Source organism: Leopardus geoffroyi, chromosome C1 (assembly GCF_018350155.1).
Source record: "Leopardus geoffroyi isolate Oge1 chromosome C1, O.geoffroyi_Oge1_pat1.0, whole genome shotgun sequence".
Lineage (NCBI taxonomy): Eukaryota > Metazoa > Chordata > Mammalia > Carnivora > Felidae > Leopardus > Leopardus geoffroyi.
In genome coordinates, this window is record NC_059328.1 from 142,234,658 (window position 1) to 142,256,666 (window position 22,009).

Consider the following 22,009-nt stretch of genomic DNA (forward strand, 5'->3'; position numbering starts at 1 on the left):
ATGGAATTTCATTTATTTTAGCTTTTGTTGCCCGTTGACCTGAAATACTTTTATGATTTAAGGGCATTAAATTTCACCATAGATTCTCATGTAAGTAGTCTGGTTTTTGTTCATTAATTATCTTTTTTGAACTATGGCATTTCATATATATTCCTTTGCAAATGTTGTAATTATTATAATACATGGTTAAGTGTTGCTTCAGATAAACGAAAATAATAATTATTGGTCCATGTCTAAGCAAGAGCTACCCTTCATTTTTCTCAGTTCTTTCCATCAAATCCCTCATTCCTTCTGTCAGAAAAACACATATTTGTTGTCACACACCCACTTGAAACCAGGGTACTTTGGCCAGTAACAATTACTGTCTGAGGATCAAGGAGTAAAGACATGGGTACTGCATGTCCACGAGGTACCACATTCTTAGACAACTTTGTTTCTATTCAGCAACAACAAATGGAGTCTAGCTGTTCTTTGTTTAGAACCTGTAAGAGAAAAGTTAATGGCCAACTGAGTACTCTATTGTTAGTTCTTGGCCTATCATGTATGCCTTATTGGTTGTATGATGTTTAAAGTTTCATGGCTGTGATTTTTCTTCTTAGAAATATTTTCAGTAATTGGAAGGGTCTTTGAGTCCAGTAATTTGATTCATTTTAAGTATTTATATGATGTATCTTATTCTTAGAATATGTAAAATTCTCAAAACATTCAGATTCTATAAAATTTCTAAAAATGGTGCACAACAGCTGTGTAGGTTAGAAATGTCAAATCTGTTTGATGTTGAATTATACAATGGCTCTTTTCTTTGACATGACTTTAATAAGTTTGAATAATGAGAAAGAATTTTAATATTTGTAATGAGCATTTATTACACTGGAATTTTCAAATCATGAAAAGGAGAAGTAGAGCATTTGTACTTTTTAGCAGTTTTAATTTTGGGGCGCTTGGATGGCTCAGTTGAGCGTCTGACTTCGGCTCAAGTCACGATCTCATGGTTTGTGGGTTTGAGTCCCGTGTTGGGCTCTGTGCTGACAGCTCAGAGCCTGAAGCCTGCTTCATATTCTGTGTCTCCCTCTCTCTCTGCCCCTTCCCCACTTGGCACGTGCACACTCACTCTCAAAAGCGTTAAAAATTTTTTTAATTGTTTTATTTTTAATAAAACAGACAGAGAATTCACAGTTAAATATGAAGATAAGTGGCATGGAAAGAAAATCAAGTGGAAAAAGAGATTCTTTTTTGGCACAAACAAAGGATGCGAAAGAAAATATGAAACCACCAGGCCAAGTATGTTTTTCCAAAATTTATTTAATAGAACTTTGAGTATATGGTAGCTTGAGAATGTATAACTTCTAATTGGAAGAAAAAGCTATTAAAGGCTAAATAAAAGGATTAAAGAAGAATTAGAGAGTTTGGTCTAAAAGAACGTAGGATAGCATGGAAATCTAGAAGCTTTAGGAGATGATTCATTCTTCCTGAGGTTTAAGTCTGTTTAATATGTAGCATCCATTAAGTATAGTTAATTCAGGCACCTATCCATTAAGTATGGTTAATCCATTAAGTTCCTTGAAATGGAATCAACTATAGGTATGAATAATTATAGAATAGGTAGCATCAGAGACTGTTTTAGAACTTCTGGTAAAAGAGAACACAGAGGTAAGACATCTAAATCTAAAACTCGTAATCTTAACTAGTTGCCAGTCAACTGATCTTCAGACAATAATTGTCTCTTCCGTGACTTCCAATAAGGATATTCTGGAGTCTTGAAACCATGGCCTTTGGCAAAATGAAAGAATGTTATGTTTTAAGGAATGACTCCAATACAGTCAGGTAGCAACTATGATATAGAATGAAAACAATTGCATTGAAAAATAGTAAAAGTAACAGTAGCAGTGTTCTTGGTCTGTAGTGCATATTTTTTTTGGCAACTTTTACTTAACTTGACTAGTTTATGCTTCAGCTTGAGAGCTGGTGATACACTCCCTTGCCAAACCATTTGATTTTCATATGTTGTCCCGAAAACCATATTTGCCTGTGCTTTGTTGGTAACTTGCCTACTTTTTAAAAAGGTGTAATAATTTTTACTTTCCGAATTTTTTTTAGAGGTAGAATGAAAGCGAGCGACATTGTACTAATTATTAACCAAGGATATCATATAGATTTGAATTTCAAACTTCTTAGTCATTATTGAAGACCTTTTCTAGAGGGCTAGAAGAGAGATTGGTACGTTTGCTTTTTTAAAATTTGCAGTTGAAATTAGAGTCGCCTTCTCCAAAAACAAAGAGTGAAATGCCTTTGGAAGAAGAAAAGTCTGTCGACTTTGTGTTTATACCTTCCGAAGGAAAAGAAGCAAAGGAAAGAATACTAACTGAACATCAGAAAGAAGTACTCAAAACAAAGAGGTTTGTAGTCCTTTTATCTTGAATTAGATATTCTGTATTCACATTTAGATGTCGTGCAGCAATTATAACTTTCTGCTTAGAACTGAGGTACTGTATGTATAATCTGTATTTTAATGCCAGAAAAGATGTGCCATACATGGTTGCATTTCATAATGCACATGGTAACTTAGTTATGTACCAAATATTTCTGAATTCAGACGTGAATCATTAATGGAGGTAGTGTTGGAGGAGAGGATAGGGAAGATGATTTCATGGAAAATAAGCATCTAAGCCTTGATTTTATATTGTTCTTAAAAGACAATTAGATGTACAGTTTTAAGTTTAATTTCTAATTGTAGAAATGTTGCATTTTGAAGTTACTTATGTAAGATCTTTTTTAGGTGCGATATTCCTGCCATGTATAATAACCTGGATGTTTCACAGGATACTTTGTTTTCTCAGTATACTCATGAAGAGTCTTTGTGAGTATGGAAGATGTTGAAGTAACTGGTTTTCTAATTTTTAATTAAAAGTAATTTATGGGCAGCTGGGTGGCTCAGTTAATCGTCTGACTCTGATTTTGGCTCAGGTCATGATATCACGGCTCGTTGTTTTGAGCCCCACATCGAGCTCTGAGCTGACACCAGGGATCCTGGTTGGGATTCTGTCTCTCCCTGACTCTCTGCCTCTCCCCTACTCTCTTTCTCTCTCTCTCTAAAAAGAATAAATAACATTTTTAAAAACAGTATTTTAATTTGCACATTTTTATTTCAGGGAAGTTCCTACTTTAACTGAAAAATCAAAGGAAGATTCCAAGGTGATATTTAAGGTATGTTTGGTATTTCATATTTTGGGGTTTTTAGAATTACCATTCCATTATGAAGTCTTGTGTATTAATTTTAAGATGTATTGCATAATCTCTTAACTCTTATTGGCAGACTTTGGCAGAATTGTAGTCATTTTATTTGTGGGTATTTGTGTGTTTAAAATAAATATATTTGGCTTTATTAAATATTTATAATTAGAAACACAAATTAACGGGTGTCTACCACCACCTTTGGAATATTTGCAAAATATTGAAAGTCAAGTGTTACCTTTTGAGTTACTGAAGTTTTATACTAAGATATCCCCACAAAGTCAGACTTATTTGCAGACTAATCTATATATGTGTATACTTTTCTGTGCAGGAGGAACAAATGGAGAGTGACATTGTCATCCCTCAAGATGTCACAGAAAACTGTGGTATGGATGAACATCCTGAAAGGGGTTCCCTTTCAAATAATGAGAGTGGTTCTATTGAAGAAACCAGCCCAGACATACTGAGCAGTAATAATGATGCCAGAAAGAAAGCTTTAATTTCATCAACGAAAACACCAACTGAATGTGCATCTAGTGCAGAAAATACTTTTGGTGTCAACAGTAGCTCAGTTTCTAATGTCATCATTTTTGGAACTCCCCCACAGCCTACAAGTCGGAGGCAAACTTTTATTACTTTGGAGAAGTTTGATGGTTCAGAAAATAGACCTTTTAGTCCATCTCCCTTAAATAATATGTCATCAACTGTTACAGTGAAAAATAACCAGGAAAACATGAGTAAAACAGATATTCCATCAAAAACAAAGAAAAGAGAAATAGCTCTTGTAAAATCTGACTCTGAAAAAATAGTGCATGGAATTAAGAGATCAAGCCGAAAGTCGAGTAAAGGTGAACAAACTGGGAATAAAAGGTCTAAGCTCTTAATGAGATCTGAGCAGGAGAAAAATACTCAGGAATCTGTTGATGGAATGGTAGCCTTAGAAAATAACCAACCTGGTTTGCTTAATCAGACAGAATGTATGTTAGATAATAACCATACTCATCTCTCTGAATCTGCAGTGGAGTATGAGGATATGGTGCTTAAACCAACAATAGAAAATGCAGTGTTATTAGAAAACAGTACTGTAGAAGACAAAACATTAGGAATTAATTTAGAATCCAAAGAAAATACACCCCCAACTGTAACACCAGCAGATCAAATAGTAGATGAGGATAGTACTATTCAGATAACTCCAAGCCAAAAAACCCTTAGACGATCGTCAAGGCGACGTTCAGAAATAGCAGAGCTCACCACTGACAGCCAAGAGAAAGAAAATAATCAAAAAAAAGAGAGACGTAAAGAAGAAGAAAAAGCTCTTCAGAAGAGCCCATTGCAGGTAAAAGATGACTTGTTACTTAAGCAAAAACTGATTTCTGAACAAACTGTGCAGGAAAATGTAGAGAAAGGAACTAACTTACATGAGAAGACTTTTGGGGAAACCAGCACTAATGCTGAAATTGATGAAAGTAAAAGAAAGCTAGACCTTGAGAATATTAAATCTGAGGGTGACGGTGCTCAGGACATTGCAGAAAAGTCCTCTGAAAAACCAGTAAGTGGACGAACACGGTATCAAACAAGAAGAGCATCCCAAGGTTTACTATCCAGCATTGAAAACTCAGAATCTGATAGTTCTGAGGCAAAAGAAGAAGGTTCTAAAAAGAAGAGATCTGGAAAATGGAAAAACAAAAGCAGCGATAGTGTTGACATTGAAGATCAAGAAGAGAAAGTGGTAAAACAAGAATGTATAAACATTGAAAACCAGACACTTGATTGTAAAGCAAATTCTGATGTAGACAGAGACATAAAATCTCAGATTTGTGAACAAAAAGATGAGAGTAGTGTAACTCTTGAAGATTCTACAGTATCTTCAGATTTATTGCAGGTTTCTGATGACGGATCAAATACTTATGAGGGAAAAATCAAAACCAACAAGTGTGCAGAATATTCTTTTTCAAACCCATCAGTGCCAGAATCAAATCTTAGGACTAGAAATGCCAGTAAGAGATTACAAAAACGAGATTCTGTAGAAAATAACAGTGTGGGAGAATCTTCAAAAATAGGGACATCAGACATTTCTTTGCTTTCTGAAAAATCTTCTCAAACACTTGAATGCCAGCATAAGAGAAGTAGGAGGGTAAGGCGATCTAAAAGTTGTGAGTGCTGTGGAGAAAAATCACAACCTCAGGAAAAGTCGCTCATTGGGTTAAAGAATATGGAAAATTACGATGTAAAGGTCACTGAAACAAAAAAGACAGACATGCAAATAGCTGTACCTGTATCGGAAACTTCTAAAGCTAATCTGTACTCGGAGGTAAAACTTTCAGATGAGCATCATGCTGTGAATTTTCATTTGGGTCTCAAGGAGGAGAATGATACTGTTAATGATTCGTTAGTCATATCTGAGACTGAGTTCAAAGAAGATACTGTCCAAAACCCTCTTCCTTCCGAAGTAGTGAATTTTGAACAAGAAACTTGTGATACGAATTCTGCAGAAGCAACATCTCTTGAGAGCCAAGGGCCGTCCAATAAAAAATGTAAAACTGTTGGCCCATCTTTAGATGATTCCAGAGATAATTCACTGGAATATGCTACTTTGGAGATTAACAAAGAAAAGCCAGAGGCTGTCCTGGAGAAGGAACTAACAATAGAGAACATTGCCAGTGTTGAAACAAATGCATGTGAAGCTGAAGCAATATTTAATCCAGAAGTAGTAGAAGCTGTTGAATTGGATACAGAAAGTGATCAATCTGAAGCAGGCTTATCTGAACAAAAGGATGCCAAAACTGTTTTTGAAGAAGAGGTAATGGAGATAAACAGTGAAAGATGTGATAACTCTGAAGCAGAGGCAGCTGAAGAACCGAATGCTGAAGAAACAGTAACTAAAGAATTTAATTCTGGTATTGGTTATTCTGATGATACCACACCTGTAAAAGTGAGTGCTCAGGCAGAGATACCTGAACAAACAGCAGTTGGGGAATTAGATGAAGGAAGTGATGAATCTAGTCCAAACTCATCTGAAGAAATGAATGCTAAAATGGAAAATTATGAAGAGACAGTGATTAGTGAGGTAAATGCTGAAGCTGACCAAGTCAGTGAAACAGAGGATGGGGACTTGACTACTAAAATATCTACTAAGCTTGTACAGGCCAATACAAAGACATTGACTATGGGAATCGACAGCTTTGTTTTCAATACACTTGAGATGAGTATTGAAGAAGGAAAGGTGGACTCTAATAAAACTGAAGCAAATATTGAACTTAGTAAGTCTGAAGAAACAACATTAGATGACAATCAAATGGTAGAAGGGAATGATGAAATTTTACAAGAAGTTCACCCTACTTCAGAGAAAGTGGAGGAAACCTCACAGTCTCTGACATCCGAAACAGCCATCTCCGAACTAGTAACAGAAGACAATAATGCGTCTCCTCAAAAATTAAGGGAACTTGATCCTTTACTTCTGTCAGCAAATGGCAGTCCTAGTGGCATGCAGACACGCTGTGTCTGGTCTCCTTTGGCTTCTCCATCCACCAGCATTTTAAAGAGAGGATTAAAAAGACCACATGAAGATGAGATATCGTCACCTGTTCACAAGGTAGGGGAATTGAGGTTGAATATTAATTAGCCCATATTTACTTTGAGTATTTTGGTCATACAGTGACACCTGTTGAATGACAGAATATTAGACCACTTATTTTGAATGTTTACCAAGGTGACTCGGGAAAAGGGTAGGCAGAAGGAAAAGTGTTGATAAAAGGGGACTTAGATCTGTCTTTACTTGAGGACACTGAAGATTTTCAGCCATGTACATTTTTCACCTCTTGCAGAATTGGTGAGGATTTCTCATGATTTCTCATAACATGAGGAAGCATTTAGAAATGGTGGTAAAACAGCTTTAGTTAGCATTTACTGTGTGGTAGGACATTGTATGGTCTATTTCACATTGAAGTGTTTATATGAACTCATTTCCAGACCTTACAACGAAAAAGTCTCAGGCTGTGCCTTTATCAATTTCTGGGTGGGATTGCATTTCTAATTTTATTTCCCCATCTTCACTAAAGTCACTTTTGTGAAAATCGATTATCTATGTATCTGATTTAGCTCCTGACCCTATAACTTACACATAGTTTGTTGATTGAATAAATTAAAAAAGGAAAAGTTACACGTGCTTACATAGCTGAGCTTGTCCTCTGCTTAGCAAAGGAGTTCTGAAAAGGTATGATGTGAGCATTCTTTAACTTTAAAATTGAATCTGCCATTTACTGCAGAATACGTGTGTTTATATATACAAACATGCTTTATAGACCTAAGATATACTTAATTTTGCCTTTAGCAAGGACATTGTGAAGACTTCTCAAATACACCAAAAATTCTTACACTGACAGTTCAGTTTTTTGGTTTTGTTTTGCTTTGCTTTTATTTTGAGGCTGTGTGTGTGTGTGTGTGTGTGTGTGTGCGCGCGCGCGCGCGCATGTGTTTTGTAAGTATCTTAAGTTTAATTAAATTGTCCATAGAAGTCTTTGAAAAGTATGAAGATAGAATGCTTTTTCTTCAGTATAATTTATTTTTCTTCTGTATATATATTTTAGATTGGTGATAAAAGTTAACTAGTCATGTTTTGCTTGATAGTACCTCATATTTAATTTTTATGTAGGCAACAGTAAGACATTGTAGTTTCCTATAGCAAATACATACAGAATCTGCCCATTCTTGGGAATCAAGACCAGGAGACATTTATATAGATATAGATATAGATATAGATATAGATATAGATATAGATATAGATATAGATATAGGTATAGATATAGATACAGGTATAGATATAGATATAGATATAGATGAGGATTTCTCATGATAGTTTTTTTGTTTTGCTCATAAGCTATATATATGTGTGTGTGTGTGTATATATATATATATGTGTGTATATATATATATATATATAGTTAATGGCATAAATGCTCTATTGTGTATTTGTATCAAATAGCTGAATGAATGAACACATCATAAGAGTTTAGTAGAAGCTAAAATGACTTCATGCTGGGACTAAGACAAAAATTGCCACTCAGTTGCTGTGATTCTGGTATCCTCAAAGAGTTTAGAACAGAGGTTAGTAAGATGCACCAGAGCCCAGTTAATACCATTTCTACCTCTTTACCTTATTTTTTTTAAGCTACTGTAGTAAGCCTACAAAGTGAGTAGAATTTGATGATACAATTTCAACTGCTGCATACAATTTCATTGTTTCTGCCACTGTCCCTGTTTCAGTCTTTGTTGGTATATATTATGTAGAGACCATTTAGAACATGGATAATTGGAATGATCTGTGGTATTAAGTAATACCTATCTATGAAAGCAGCCATTAGGAAGAAGTACAGCAATGTGCAGTTGGCTTCTACTGAAGTAAATTAAGCTTCTAAACCCACATTCTATTTCAGGGAGGCCTGATAATGAGAATTTATGGTGTGAATTTTTTTTTTAACTTTAATTATGTTAAATAAAAACATGACCTGTGTTTTCAGGTTCGCCGTGTCTCCTTTGCAGATCCTATATACCAAGCAGGATTGGCAGATGACATTGATAGGCGATGCTCTATCGTTAGATCCCATTCTTCAAATAATTCTCCCACAGTAAAAAGTGTTAAAACTTCACTTACACAATCTAAGGTAAGCTGTAGGCTTTGAAATATGCATATATGTATGCAGGCATAGAAATGAGTTAAGTATAATTTGTCTTAAAAATAGTAAAGAACAGGGGCGCCTGGGTGGCGCAGTCGGTTAAGCGTCCGACTTCAGCCAGGTCACGATCTCGCGGTCCGTGGGTTCGAGCCCCGCGTCGGGCTCTGGGCTGATGGCTCAGAGCCTGGAGCCTGTTTCTGATTCTGTGTCTCCCTCTCTCTCTGCCCCTCCCCCGTTCATGCTCTGTCTCTCTCTCTGTCCCAAAAATAAATAAACGTTGAAAAAAAAAAAAAAATAGTAAAGAACAAAACTTCTTTGGTTTGGATGTATTGTTTTGTCTGTGACATGGTAAGCAAACACGAAGAATGGGAAGAGACAGTAAGACAGCAAGTAATTGATTAGGTAATAGTCAATTACATTTTTTAGTTTTCTCAAAATTTTAGGAAATTACTGCAATCTAAGTAATGAAATTATAAAATTAGAGTTTCTAGGGTTCTGAGTGAGTTTTTTTTTTCTCTTCTTTCTTCTGTCTAGCATAATGCCACTTCAACCAAAGGATTTCTGTCCTCAGGATCACGTAGCCCTAAATTTAAGAGCTCAAAGAAGTGTTTAGTAAGAAGTGCTTTAGTTTTCATGCAACTTTATTTTTCATGTTCAGTCAGGTGACCTCTGTTTAACGGCTTTTGAAATTTATTCTAAGATTACAGAAATGGCTAAAGAACCTGTGCCATGTCCAGCAGAAAGTGTTTACCCAGCTTTGGTGAACTGTGTGGCTCCAGTTGATATCATTTTACCTCAGATTACATCAAATATATGGTAAGGAGTTATTTATACTGGTCTAATACTTCAAGATGCCACTTGTTTAAGAGGAAAAGTTAAATGAGGTTCTATTTAGAACTGATTTACATGCACTTTCACATATTTTATTTTAAAAATAAAAATTTATCTGGGAAGATGAGGCAGATAGGGCAATAAGAGAAGCATCTATCATAATTAAATAATGGCTAAGATAATTGTGCTCAATATTTGCCAGGTGCTATGCTGAACTCTTTGCATATGTTCTTATTTAATCCTAATTATAAATCCCATAAGGAGTATATTTATTTTCCACTTTATAAGATGAAGTTTACAAAAGTTAATCAACCAAAGTCAGGTAGCCATTAAATCATAATGTAGGTGAAATCTGACTGACACACATTGGGTTTAGTCTCTGTCCACTGCTATTGCTTAAGCTGGACAAACATGTCAAATTCAAATTTTGTTTTAACTTAAATGTACATGGGGTATCCTCAGAGTGGGTTAAGTGTGCCTGTATAAATGCAGTTATGATTGAGCATAAGTCAGGAAATTCAACTGGATAGGCTATCACAAATAGAATAACTATAGAGTTGCCTGGGTGGCTTAGTCAGTTAAGTGTCTGACTTTGGCTTATGTCATGATCTCAAGGTTCTTGGGTTAGAGCCCCACATCAGGCTCTGTGCTGACAGCTCAGAGCCTGGAGCCTACTTCAGCTTCTGTGTGTGTGTGTGTGTGTGTGTGTGTGTGTGTGTGTGTGTGTGTGTGTCTGCCTGCCCCTTCCCCACTTGAGCTCTGTCTCTCAAAAATAAACAAACTTTGGGGCGCCTGGGTGGCTCAGTCTGTTAAGCATCTGACTTCAGCTCAGGCCTTATCTCATGGTTCATGAGGTCAAGTTTTGCATTGGGCTCTGCACTAACAATGCAGAGCCTGCTTGGGATTCTCTCTCCCTCTGTCTCTTTCCCTTCCCCCACTCGTGCTCTTTCAAAATAAATAAGTAAACTTTAAAAGATAAGTAAACATTAAAAAATAGCTATAAAACTATATGATGACATTTCTCCTTTTTCTCTTACCTCTTTAGGGCAAGAGGACTGGGACAGCTCATTAGAGCTAAGAATATAAAAACAATTGGTGATTTGAGTACTCTTACAGCATCTGAAATAAAAACTCTTCCTATCCGTTCTCCAAAAGTGTCCAATGTAAAAAAGGCTCTCAGAGTTTATCATGAGCAACAGGTAAACTTCAATGTTAATAAATCATGTATAGATAAATGATTTAGCAATACAATTACAGAAGTTTGTACTGTTGCTTAAAAACTCATTTTATGCCACCTCCCCTCCACCCCCCCTGCCCCCCGCCCCCAGGTAAGAGTAACTTAGAAGGTCACTTTATAATTTTATAGACAAAATTGGCTTCTTGAGTTTGTATACTATCTTTGTGTAATGCATCTCTTTCTTCTTCAGTTCTCCTACCCCCTTGTCCCATTCGTTTCCACCAAATTCGTGATTGTGGTTCTGTGGCTGCTATTCCTAAAACCTGGTCGTTCAAATCTAAACATTATAATAAAAATCTTGCAAATTAGTAGTCAACAGTACTTTGGTCTTGATATCCAAGACAACTGGGACTAATTTTTCTTGCTCTTATCAACTTTTTGCACATATTTTGGCTTACAGACATTTTTGAAGATTCTCCACCACCCCCCCCCCCCCCGCCCGCCCGTAAAAATATATACAGAAGATTCTGTATATTATTTCAGAAGGATTTAGATTGTACTGAAACCCATTCAGAGACCCTTTATGTGCCCATTGAGATTATGCAAAAAATTGTGAATAAATGGGGGGGGGAAGATGTTAAGATTGAAAAACCAGTGTTTATGTTAGAATTTCTGAGACTGCACCTTACTACTGAAGACTTCTGTTTTCTTGAAAGTCTTTGATTTAAAGATTATTTGTGATCTTTAAAAACCTGTTAAAAAAAACAAACAAAGACTATATTAGTAATTTTCAGTCTCAAAGATCAGGAGCTCAGTGTCTGAAGTATACTCAGTGGTCTGTGGGCCCTGAGATTTGTCTCTGAAAATTAACATTTTTTAAAAGCGGTTTTATTGAAATACATTGATATACTGTAAGGCCCATCCAGACACACAATTGATTTTTAGTATATTCACAGTTACACAGTTGTCACCATGATCTAATTTTAGAGCATGTATTACCTCCCCAGAATGAAATCCTGTATAGCCCTTAGCATTCACTCCTCATTCTCACCCCCCCCCCCCCGATTTTTTTTCTCTATAGACTTGCCTGTTGTGGGCATTTCACAAAACTGGGTTCATGAAACCTGTGGTCTTTTGTGACTGGCTTCCTTGAGCATAATGTTTTCAAAGTTCACATGTATCAGTATTTCATTCTTCTTTATGGCTAAATAATATTCTATTGTATGAAAATATAAAATATTCATATAAATTCTGTATGTTATTTAAAGTTTAGAAATCTCTTCCTTGGGTTTTCTTTTCCCATGCTTCTAAACTTGGGAAATATAATGTAATTTTCTTGACTATCATGGATTTCTCTTAAGAAGTCCATTAGAAAATAGGAATTCCTAATCAGCTCTTTGAGAAAAACACTTTGTAATCCTGTTTTTTGTGTCGTTAGTAGAACATAGTTTCTTAGTATTATTAGCTAAGTTAATAGTCATGTGATAGGCTGGGAAACATACTGTGTCATATTTTTTTCCAGCTTTCGTGTTTTTTAGTCGTTTTAAAAACAACTTGCTGGTTTGTTGATTTTGTTTTTTTTTTGTTTTTTTTTTTTTACTGGCCTGAATGTATAATCAAGGTAAAGTCTCGTGGACTAGAAGAGATACCAGTTTTTGATATTTCTGAAAAAACAATAAATGGAATACAAACTAAATCTCTCCCTTCTGATGAAGAAAGACTTGCCTCAGGTATATTTTAACAAAGTGGGACAATTTTATTTATAGGATCAGCTAACTTGAAGAAATATTGTTATGGTTCTAGTTTTAATTTGACCGTGCTCTGTTAATTTCACCAGTTTTTGTGTTGTTGTGCTAGTGGCCAAGTGCATGAGAAAGTAACTGATTTGACTTCAAGTATGCCTAGTTGTTTTTATCTAATTGTTAACTGCTATTCCATCAAGGTCTTAAATAGGGATATAAACTAAAAATTGTGTTTCAGTTATGCTGTTAATAAAAATGAAGTTGCCTGACCATTTCTTTAATGGCACAGAACAAACTATGGTAGATATTTCTGTTGGCCTTTTCCTTTTGAGGAGCAGGGATACAGCCTGCACTCCCAACTTAAATCCTAGGTAATTAAACTTTGTATTAACGTAAAAAGAGATATATACAACTTAATTTTTATCTCGGATAAATTGTGCTTTTTTTCTTTTCCTTTTTAGATTTAATTGATCCTGTTGCTTTAGAAACTTCATTACCTAAAAATCTTATGGCACAGATTAGTGCACTTGCTGTTCAACTGGATTCAGAAGATCTCCATAATTATTCAGGAAGCCAGCTGTTTGAAATGCATGAGAAACTTGGTAGCATGGCAAACTCAATAATAAAAAATTTGCAGTCACGCTGGAGGTCACCAGCCCATGAAAATTCCATTTAGTATCTTAAGAGAAAATTGAAGGTTTTTTGTTTTTTTTAACATCACTGGATTTTTTTTGATTCCTAAAATAAGTTCTGAAATACAGCACAGTCTCAGTCTGTTTGCAAAGTTGATATTTCAAACCCTGAAGGGCTGTGACTTATTACGTAAGTTCAGTTTGTAAGTTCATATGTAAAATTTTTGTTCATACAACATTTTCTTGGCTGCTATGCATAGCTTTTTGAAAAATTTAAATACCTTGCTGAAACCTGAAAAGCGAAAACTAGAAACAAAAGCATTTTATTTTACACGTCTTAAACTCCTGGATATTCTGATGAAATGTTCATGTAAAATACGTTATTTTAAGTAAAATTGAACATTTCTATTTGAATTTTTGCTGAACTGGTAAAACTGTTTATACTTTTTTTTTTTTTAATTTATATTTGTTGTGCCTGAGGTTTAAGAAATTTGTTCTTTGTAGAACACCTCAAAGGAGATGCAGAAGAATTGAAATGTTTTTTTGCAGATGTCAATTTTGGACATATTTCAAAAAAAAATACCGAAAGTTGCAACTTTTGGGGTTAATATATTAAAGCCGAATTTACTAAAATTCCATTCATTTGCATTAGCAAATATTTGTGCAACAGCATTGGTGAAAATTTAGTCGTTTGAGACCTACCCCATTCATTTTAAAATGCATGACTGTTTGTACATTATGTATAGATTTAAATGTTTTTAATTTATAAATTTCAGCCTTTGTTAATGGCATGAGTTTTTCTGCAGCTACTTGTGAATACCTTTGTTTAATAGAAACCTATTTTGTATATATACAAAGGCTGAGAGATCAGTATGGACAGTTAGAAGTGATTTGTGGGCTTGCTGCAGATGATTGTAGGATTCTGTATCTACAAATACAAATAGTTTTGTACTTAGTAGTCTTAGTAAAAACATGAGTTTATTTTCTAAAGTAACCAGAATGAGTTATAGAGATGAGAAAGTGTTACATAAGAACTTTGCTATTCATACCTATACTTTTTTTTTTTTTTTTTTTTTTGGAAGGAGGGTGTCCACCACTAGAAAACGTGCTTCATCACATTTCTTTTTAATGGAGAGTTAGTATGGCTATTTTTGTTACAACTTGGACTATAAGAAATCTAGACTTTATCTGCTCTTTTCACCTACACCTAAAGCAAACTTGGAAGAAATTTGAAATTGTTCTTTTGAAATATGTATGTTTTGCCTAGTTTAAAAGAATAGGGTGTATATAATTAAAACGTTTGTAAATTTTACCATCTAGTATTAGTGCCTGACTTCCCACATTTGTTTCGTCTCTTCACAGTGAGAATATTTCATTTGCTCTCTGAATAGAATGAGTGAGTGACCTCAGTTTCATCCTTTATTCAGAACTTAACCAGATTGAAAAGGCACACATTATTCAGCAAGTTACAGCAAGTTTAATCCTTGTGTCTAGTTAATTCTTATAATACTCAGAAGGGGACCACCAATCAGCCAGCAAAGTTGGTGTCAATTTCGTAATTATAAAATAGTAGTTTATATCGTCTCTCTTTTCCCAGATTCTTTTTTATAGTAAAGAGGCACGTAAGTTTTTTTAGTTAACAGATGTAAGAAGGTGTGTGTGTGTGTGTTTGTTTGGAGAGTTAAAATTGGCTTATTTCTTACTGTGTCTTAATGTTTGTGTTAACTGGTTGGTGAAATGAGTTCTAGGGAACATGAACAGTATAGCAGAAAATGTGACTAAAATGATTATCATTTACTTAAATCACTGAATTTGATACAAGCACAGCTATTAATTTTCAAATGTTATAGTTGCACAAGGATGTATTTTAAAATGTTATTTGAAGGCAGAAACCAGTTTGCTAAATCTTCATTCCTGATATAGTTGTAAGTGTATATTTGAGGCACCTTAATTTTAATATTCTTGCCTTAAATGTTTCTGCACATTTTCCCCTGAATGATTCCTGAATAGCAAAAAGTATTAACACTCCTTGATCAGTTTCAGTGTGTTGTTTCACTATTAAAATAACATCAGTTTTCCAGCTATTTTCTAAGGGTTAATAAAACAAATGGCAAGTATTAGAGAATCTAAATGTGATTTCTTATTTTATGCATTTATAAAAAGAATCTGGTTGCTTGCAGAAGCATAGTACAATTTATGTTCCAAATGGACTTTGTATAATGGATTTAATTCAGCATTGCAGTGAGCCCATTCTCAAAATGCTGTCACATTTGAACAAGTTTGAAAGCCATTGTTGAATGATATGGAGCTTTTGTTCTAATTCCATATTGTCTAAGATGAATCGGGTTTTACACCTTGAAAGTAGTCAGGGATTCTATTATATTTTTAAGAACCATAAAAATGTCAAGCAGTTTGGATTATGTTTTGCCTAAAATAAAAGTGGCAGGGCAAGAAACAAAATTAGGGGAAAAATGGGAGAGGGGTGTGTGTGTGTGTGTAGTTTACAATTAGCATTTTTCTAAAAAATTTTTTAATTAAAATAATTTAAAATAAGTGCCGTTTAGAAAACCTTTCTTGGAATTTAACAGAAAATGTGAGTTAAAGGGGTCACATTTTCCCTTAATGCCATTCTTTCCAACTTGACTTTACAACCCAGTAAGAAGGGCCTAGTTTCCGTCTTACATTCTTTGTTACTGATTTTCAGGGAGATACTTTGCAGCTGGGCTAGGAGGTCATAAAATAGCAGCTATTGACAATATTACGATTTTGGTGGAGGGGAGAGAGCTGTTTGCTCAATAGCACAACCCATGTCTGTTTTATTCCTAAGCCATCAGAAAGGTTATGTACATTGTATACAAACATTAAAGTTTTGACTTTTAACAGTGCTTCTCAAATTTGGCCTGTATGTATGAAAATGCAGATTATGATTCAGCAGTTCTGGGCTTGAGGCCTGATAGTTCATAGCCAAAAATTTCCACATGATCCATACAAATGCTCATGTCTGTGGGTAGGCCTAAGATGCTTCAGGCTGCGAATTAGGTGATAATAACTCAAGCAGGTTTAAATCCCAGGAATTGTTGCTACAAAAGATAAAGGTTAGTGTTTTTTAAAATAATTTTTTTCAGATTTATGTTTGGGGGTACAGACTGGTCTTGAAGCCTTCAAATTAAAGTTCAAAGTTTTTTCAACAGTTAAAGGTAGAATTTTGCCTCATTTGGAGCCTTTTTTAAATATGGAAGATTTACGGTATTGGAGAGATTTATGTTTTTAAGTAGGCAGTTCTGTATTTCATATTGTAAAGAACCTTACTAAGCAGATTAGACGATTTGAACCTTTTTCATTAGTGTATGTGGATTATTTTCTCATTTTTCTAATATAAAAGTAAAATTTCAAATATTAGGAATGTATTTAGTCTCTAAATCTTGCCTTCTAAGTTATGGGGCTTCATATTTTACTAATAAACATTGAAAACAGACTACCCCTAATTAAGATTAACTTGGCAGTAAAGTTAGCAGTACCAAAATAAGTCCTAAAAGATGCGAGTTGTCATTTTACTAAAGACTTCTGGTTACTTTGCCATTACATTGTTGACATTTTGTGTCATCTTAAAATGGTGTTTGAAAAACAAATAATTTTACCCAAGAAATGAGTTTCTCTGGGCATTGTTATGTTGTGTTTCCCTAACATATTTTAAATGCTTTTTGTGTGGATTGCACTCCTTCAGAGCACTTAAGAAAATGTAGCCAGAAGTTAGGTAATGGGTTTTTTTAATTGATTTATCAAAATTTGTTGATTTTTTTTTTTTTGTTTGTTTAATCTGTAAAATAAATCTGGGCTTCGGTTTGCAATGGTCCAGTTGATGATAATGTCTGTTATATGCCAGCCTTTGTATATTGCTTTTTTTTTTTTTTTTTAAATGTTCATTTATTTTTGAGAGAGAGAGAGCACAAGCAGGGAAGGGCAGAGAGAGAGACACACACAGAATCCAAAGTAGGCTCCAGGCTCTGTCAGCACAGAGCCCGATGTGGGGCTCGAACTCATGAACTCTGAGATCGTGACCTAAGCCAAAGTCAGACACTTAACTGAGCCACCCAGGTGCCCCTGTATATTGCTTTTTGAAAGTATGTATTAAAATCTGAGTCATGAGGATTTGAAGATCCTTAGATATTTAAGAGTAGAATTGAGTATTCACTCAGTTCTTTAATAGAATGTTAAATTTTATAACATGATGTTAACCATTTTTTTTCTTTAAATACCAAAGAATATTTAAAACCAAACATGAAGTGCCAAGCTGTAAATGCTTACTTTCTTGAAGTATACCATTAGAAGAAAAGATAATCTCTCCCTTTACCTGAGAGTATAAGATTGAAGGCAATATTTTAAATTGATATCACATGGAATAAGAGAAGTATATAGCCTTTTAGTATAGGAACAGTCCTATATACTTTGAAAATAGCTGGTAGTTATCCTATATCCTATACACATAGTACCAGAACTGGTACTAATAAATACCCTGAATAATTGTTTGAGATCTACATTATTTATGGGTTACTCATCTGACTCGGTCACTAGTAGAGCATGTAACTCCTAAGCTCAGGGTTGTGGGTTCGAGCCCTATGTTGGGTGTACAGATAACTTAAACATAAAATCTTAAAATATATATATACATTATCTAATATTCTGCCCCCCCAAAACAGTAAATAAAACGACTTCCAACAATAGGCAGAATCATTCCTTAAATGAATAAATTGGGTATAACTAGGAAGTTCACTTTCAAAATAAAGTCATGGAATGGAAAATGGAATATTGTGTAATAGCTGTTTTGATAATTGAGTAATTAGATGTCTAAAAAAATTTTTATTTTTGTAGAATGGGAATTTTCTAAAAGAAGAATGAAATTAACAGAATTTGAGTGTAGAAACTGAAAGATGTCAGTCCTAACCTAGTAAGTTTTTATGAATGGGTCAAAAAACTATAGCCTGCCACCTGTTTTTTATACTTCCTGAGAGGTAGGAATCGTTTGTACATTTTCTAAAAGGTTGGAAAAGAAAAAAGTAATATTTTGTGACACATGAAAGATGAAATTAAAATTTCAGTGCCAGTAATAAGGTTTTATTGGGACACAGCCATGTTTATCTACATACGGTCTTTGGCTGCCTTCCTGCTGCAACAGTAGATTGGAGTAATGTGACAGACTATATGGCCTATTAACACCTAATGTTCACATATTTGGCCCTTTTGCATAAAGTTTACTGTTCCCTGGTACAAAGGGTATGTTTGTTCATACATGGCATGTAAGTCCATTTGGTCATTTGCTTCTAAATGGCAAAACGGGATCTTCCTTAAATCCTTAATTTATTGTTGTTACTTAGATTTTACAAAAATGTGTTCTCCTGATTCCACTTATATCTTAACAATATTGCTCAAATACATATATACTAGGAGGTACTGGTACTTTTTATGTATACTTTTTTCCTCCTATTTAAACTCAAATTATAGTTATGTGTTTGCCATGGATGTTGAGGGGCGTTGATGTGAGGGAAAGGCATCTGACATTCAGTGGTTCTGTCACTCCTGTGAAATAAATTGGGAGTTTAGGGAGTTTGCTTTCTGTGTTGGTGAGGAATTAATGCTTTCAATCTATCTTAACACTACCTCCTGTGGATAGACTTGACTAAATGCACTTAGACTGAGAGAAGCCAAATCAGTCATTTATTAGCCTATGATAATTTTTGTTCCCACCACTTGATAAACTCGAAGAGAACTTAGTTTTACATTGAAAATATTTATATTTGATAAGTCAAATGACTTAAGTTGAAATTTCACAGAAGTACCTGTTCACCACTCAATTAACTGCACTAGTATTTGGGAAATAAGGATGTAGTCAGTATTATTTGTGTAATGCTTTATACAGTGTTTGAAGCAGGTAGACCAATATTAAAAGTTTATTTTCAGGTTCATTATGATCGGATTCAAGGAGGGAGAATCTGTGTCTTACCCACCATAAAACTTTTCATGATCTATTGAGAGCTGTTATCACTTGCCAATTGAAACTGGATATTGAAACATTTTTAAAGAAATGCACTTTAATCTGAAATAAAACTATAAAAACTAAGCAATTCTGGCACTGTTTTTGTTTTGTTTTTGCTTTGAAGTTCATAAGATTAGCATAATCAACATACATAAAGTGAACACTGTCCCTCCAGAAACACATGAGCTATTCATATTTTATGGCCTATCGTAGCCTTAGAAGAGGTTCTTTTTCTTGTCCTAGTTTTATAGGTTTCACACTTCTAGATAACATAGCTGTATTAAAATTGAATAGACTTAATGATATTGAAAAATACTGTATTAGTTTACTATGGCTGCTATAACAAAGAGCCACAAACGGAGTGGCTTAAACAACAGAAATTTATTGTCTCACAGTTCTGGAAGCTTGAAGCCTTGAGACCAGTTGTTGGCAGGGTTGGTTTTTTGTAAGGGCTGTGAGGAAGACCTCCGTGCTTCTCTAGCTTCTGGTGCTTTCCTAGCAATATTTGGATTGGCATGTAGAAGCTTTGCTCTGATCTCCACTTTCATCTTCACCTGGTGTTCTCCATGTGTGTGTATTTGTCCAGACTTCTTTTATAGACATCAGTTCTGTTGGTTCTGAGCTCACTTCATTTTAACTACTGACTTTTGCAGGGACCCTAGTCACAAATAAGGTCACATTCTGAGGCACTAGGGGTTAGGAGTTGTGGAAACCTGAAGAACCCATAACGTGAATTTCACAAGAGTAGCCCTGAATAATAGTACCATGAGCACTGGTCATCAGGGGAACTGTGTGACTCCAGTATAACTTCATTCATCAGTTCCTCTCTTTATTATAGTCTCTTGAAGATGGTATGAACAGCTAGTCACTGAGGATCTTTGCAGCCTTAGGTCTTCACATTTGTGTGATTTGTAGGTGTCTGTACAAAGGACTTCCCTGATATCACTGTACTGACAAAAATGGGGGTCTAGCCTTTCAAACAGGAGGCTAGAAATAGAAAGTTGGATGAGCAGGAAAGTTTGAACCCTGGATGTGGATTGTCTGTTTTAAGGTGTATCCATTGTGATTGTTTTAAGATGTGATTAATAGGATTCACTTTAAGGTAATGGAAGGAGGGCATTGGTAGGGTAGAGACAAAACAAGATTGGTCATGAATGGAAAACTTTTGAGGCTAGGAAGTGAGTATAGTTGGATTCTCTACTTTTGTATGTGTTGAAAATTTTCCAAACTTTTAAATAAAAGCCCTAGAGTTAGGTTAAAATTGTTTATCTAATAGCAACTGCAAAGTGTGCTTTGGCAGTCTTAAAAAGTGAAATTTCAGAACTAAAACATTTATTATAACTGAGACAGCCTATACTTTGTTCTGGAAGTTGGAAAACCATGCACAATGGTATTGCTGTCATTTAACCTGGATTTTATCCCAGTTAAAATGAAGATTGAAGATGGGAGGAGAGAGTGGCTGTCTCGCCCAGCATTACACTTTTAAGGCATGGCCTGCTTTCTTCACAGGACTCTTAAGTTTCATGAGGACACCAACTGTCTCTGGCTCATCACTCAAACCCCTGCATGCAGTGTGATCTCTGATCATTTCCACATGTGTGCACTCTGCACTGGTGTTTACTCTACTAGTGTGTGCCTACTGTGGGTTTCCTCAAGAGACAAGAAGCTTTGGGACAGCAGTTGAACGCCTTTCGCATGTGCTGTCAGCCCATGGCTGTGGATTAGAAAGATACCCTGCAGTTAGGATTCGATCCCATAGCTATTTACTTTTTTATAAGTTTAACTTTTAGCTTTGCTGTAGTGAATTTATTACCTATTTCTAAATTTAAATTAGTGTTTAAGGATATATATTTGTATATCAGGGGAGGCCAACTGCCTACTTTTCATTGTAGTTAGCCCTTCTCAGGCCACATTTCCCCTAAGTGGAGGAGCCAGAGGGAGACAACTCATGTTTAAAGCTTCTTCATTGTATGGGGTGCCTGGGTGGCTCAGTTGGTTAAGCATCTGACTCTTGATTTCAGCTCAGTTCATAATCTCAAGGTTTGTGAGATCAAGTCCCACATTGGGCTCTGTGCTGTCCGCTAGACACAGCACACAGAGTCCGCTAGAGATACTCTCTCTGCCCCTCTCCTAGCTCTTTGTCTTGCTCTGTCTCAAAAATAAGTGAATATTAAAAAAAAAATAAAGCTTCCTCATTTTCCATGAGCTCCCTGCGTAGACACCATTTTCCATGGTGCTCCCCCAACACCATGCAGTGCAAAAACAAGGAAGCAAGTTGTATTATTAAGCAAATAATAAGTTGGTATTGAAAGTAAGTTACATGAAGTTTTTTTAGCTTTAAATTACAGTATAGTTAACATAGTGTTATGTTAGTTTCAGGTGAATAATACAGTGATTTAACAATTCTGTACATTACTCGGTGCTCATCATGATAAATGGACCCTTAATCCCTTTTACTTATTTCATGCATTTCCCCAACCAACCTCCCTTCTGCTAACCATCAGTTCTCTGTAGTTAAGAGTCTTCTTTTTTTTTAATTTTTCTTTTATCTTTGTTAGTTTTGTGTCTTAAATTCCACATATGAATGAAATCATACAGTATGTCTTTCTCTGACTTCACTTAGCATTTTACTCTCTCTCTATATATATGTGTGTGTGTGTATATATATATATCTATATATATCTATATATAGA

General features: G+C 35.0%; 1 protein-coding gene across 7 annotated transcripts in view; it reads left to right on the top strand.

Annotated features, from left to right (window-relative positions):
* RIF1 (replication timing regulatory factor 1) overlaps window positions 1–19,395 on the top strand; it is a 75,254-nt gene extending 55,859 nt beyond the window's left edge. For 5 of the 7 annotated variants that reach the window (XM_045479784.1, XM_045479781.1, XM_045479783.1 and 2 more), the window contains exons 26-36: window positions 1,162–1,281; window positions 2,245–2,396; window positions 2,777–2,857; window positions 3,150–3,204; window positions 3,563–6,823; window positions 8,748–8,891; window positions 9,438–9,515; window positions 9,604–9,719; window positions 10,780–10,933; window positions 12,533–12,641; window positions 13,115–19,395. In XM_045479784.1, the coding sequence (XP_045335740.1) occupies window positions 1,162–1,281; window positions 2,245–2,396; window positions 2,777–2,857; window positions 3,150–3,204; window positions 3,563–6,823; window positions 8,748–8,891; window positions 9,438–9,515; window positions 9,604–9,719; window positions 10,780–10,933; window positions 12,533–12,641; window positions 13,115–13,329 (4,485 nt within the window). In that variant the 3' untranslated portion in view covers window positions 13,330–19,395. The remainder of the gene's footprint in view (window positions 1–1,161; window positions 1,282–2,244; window positions 2,397–2,776; window positions 2,858–3,149; window positions 3,205–3,562; window positions 6,824–8,747; window positions 8,892–9,437; window positions 9,516–9,603; window positions 9,720–10,779; window positions 10,934–12,532; window positions 12,642–13,114) is intronic. The other 2 variants (XR_006712878.1, XM_045479786.1) reach the window with 2 other exon arrangements.
* Window positions 19,396–22,009: the final 2,614 nt, after the last annotated feature.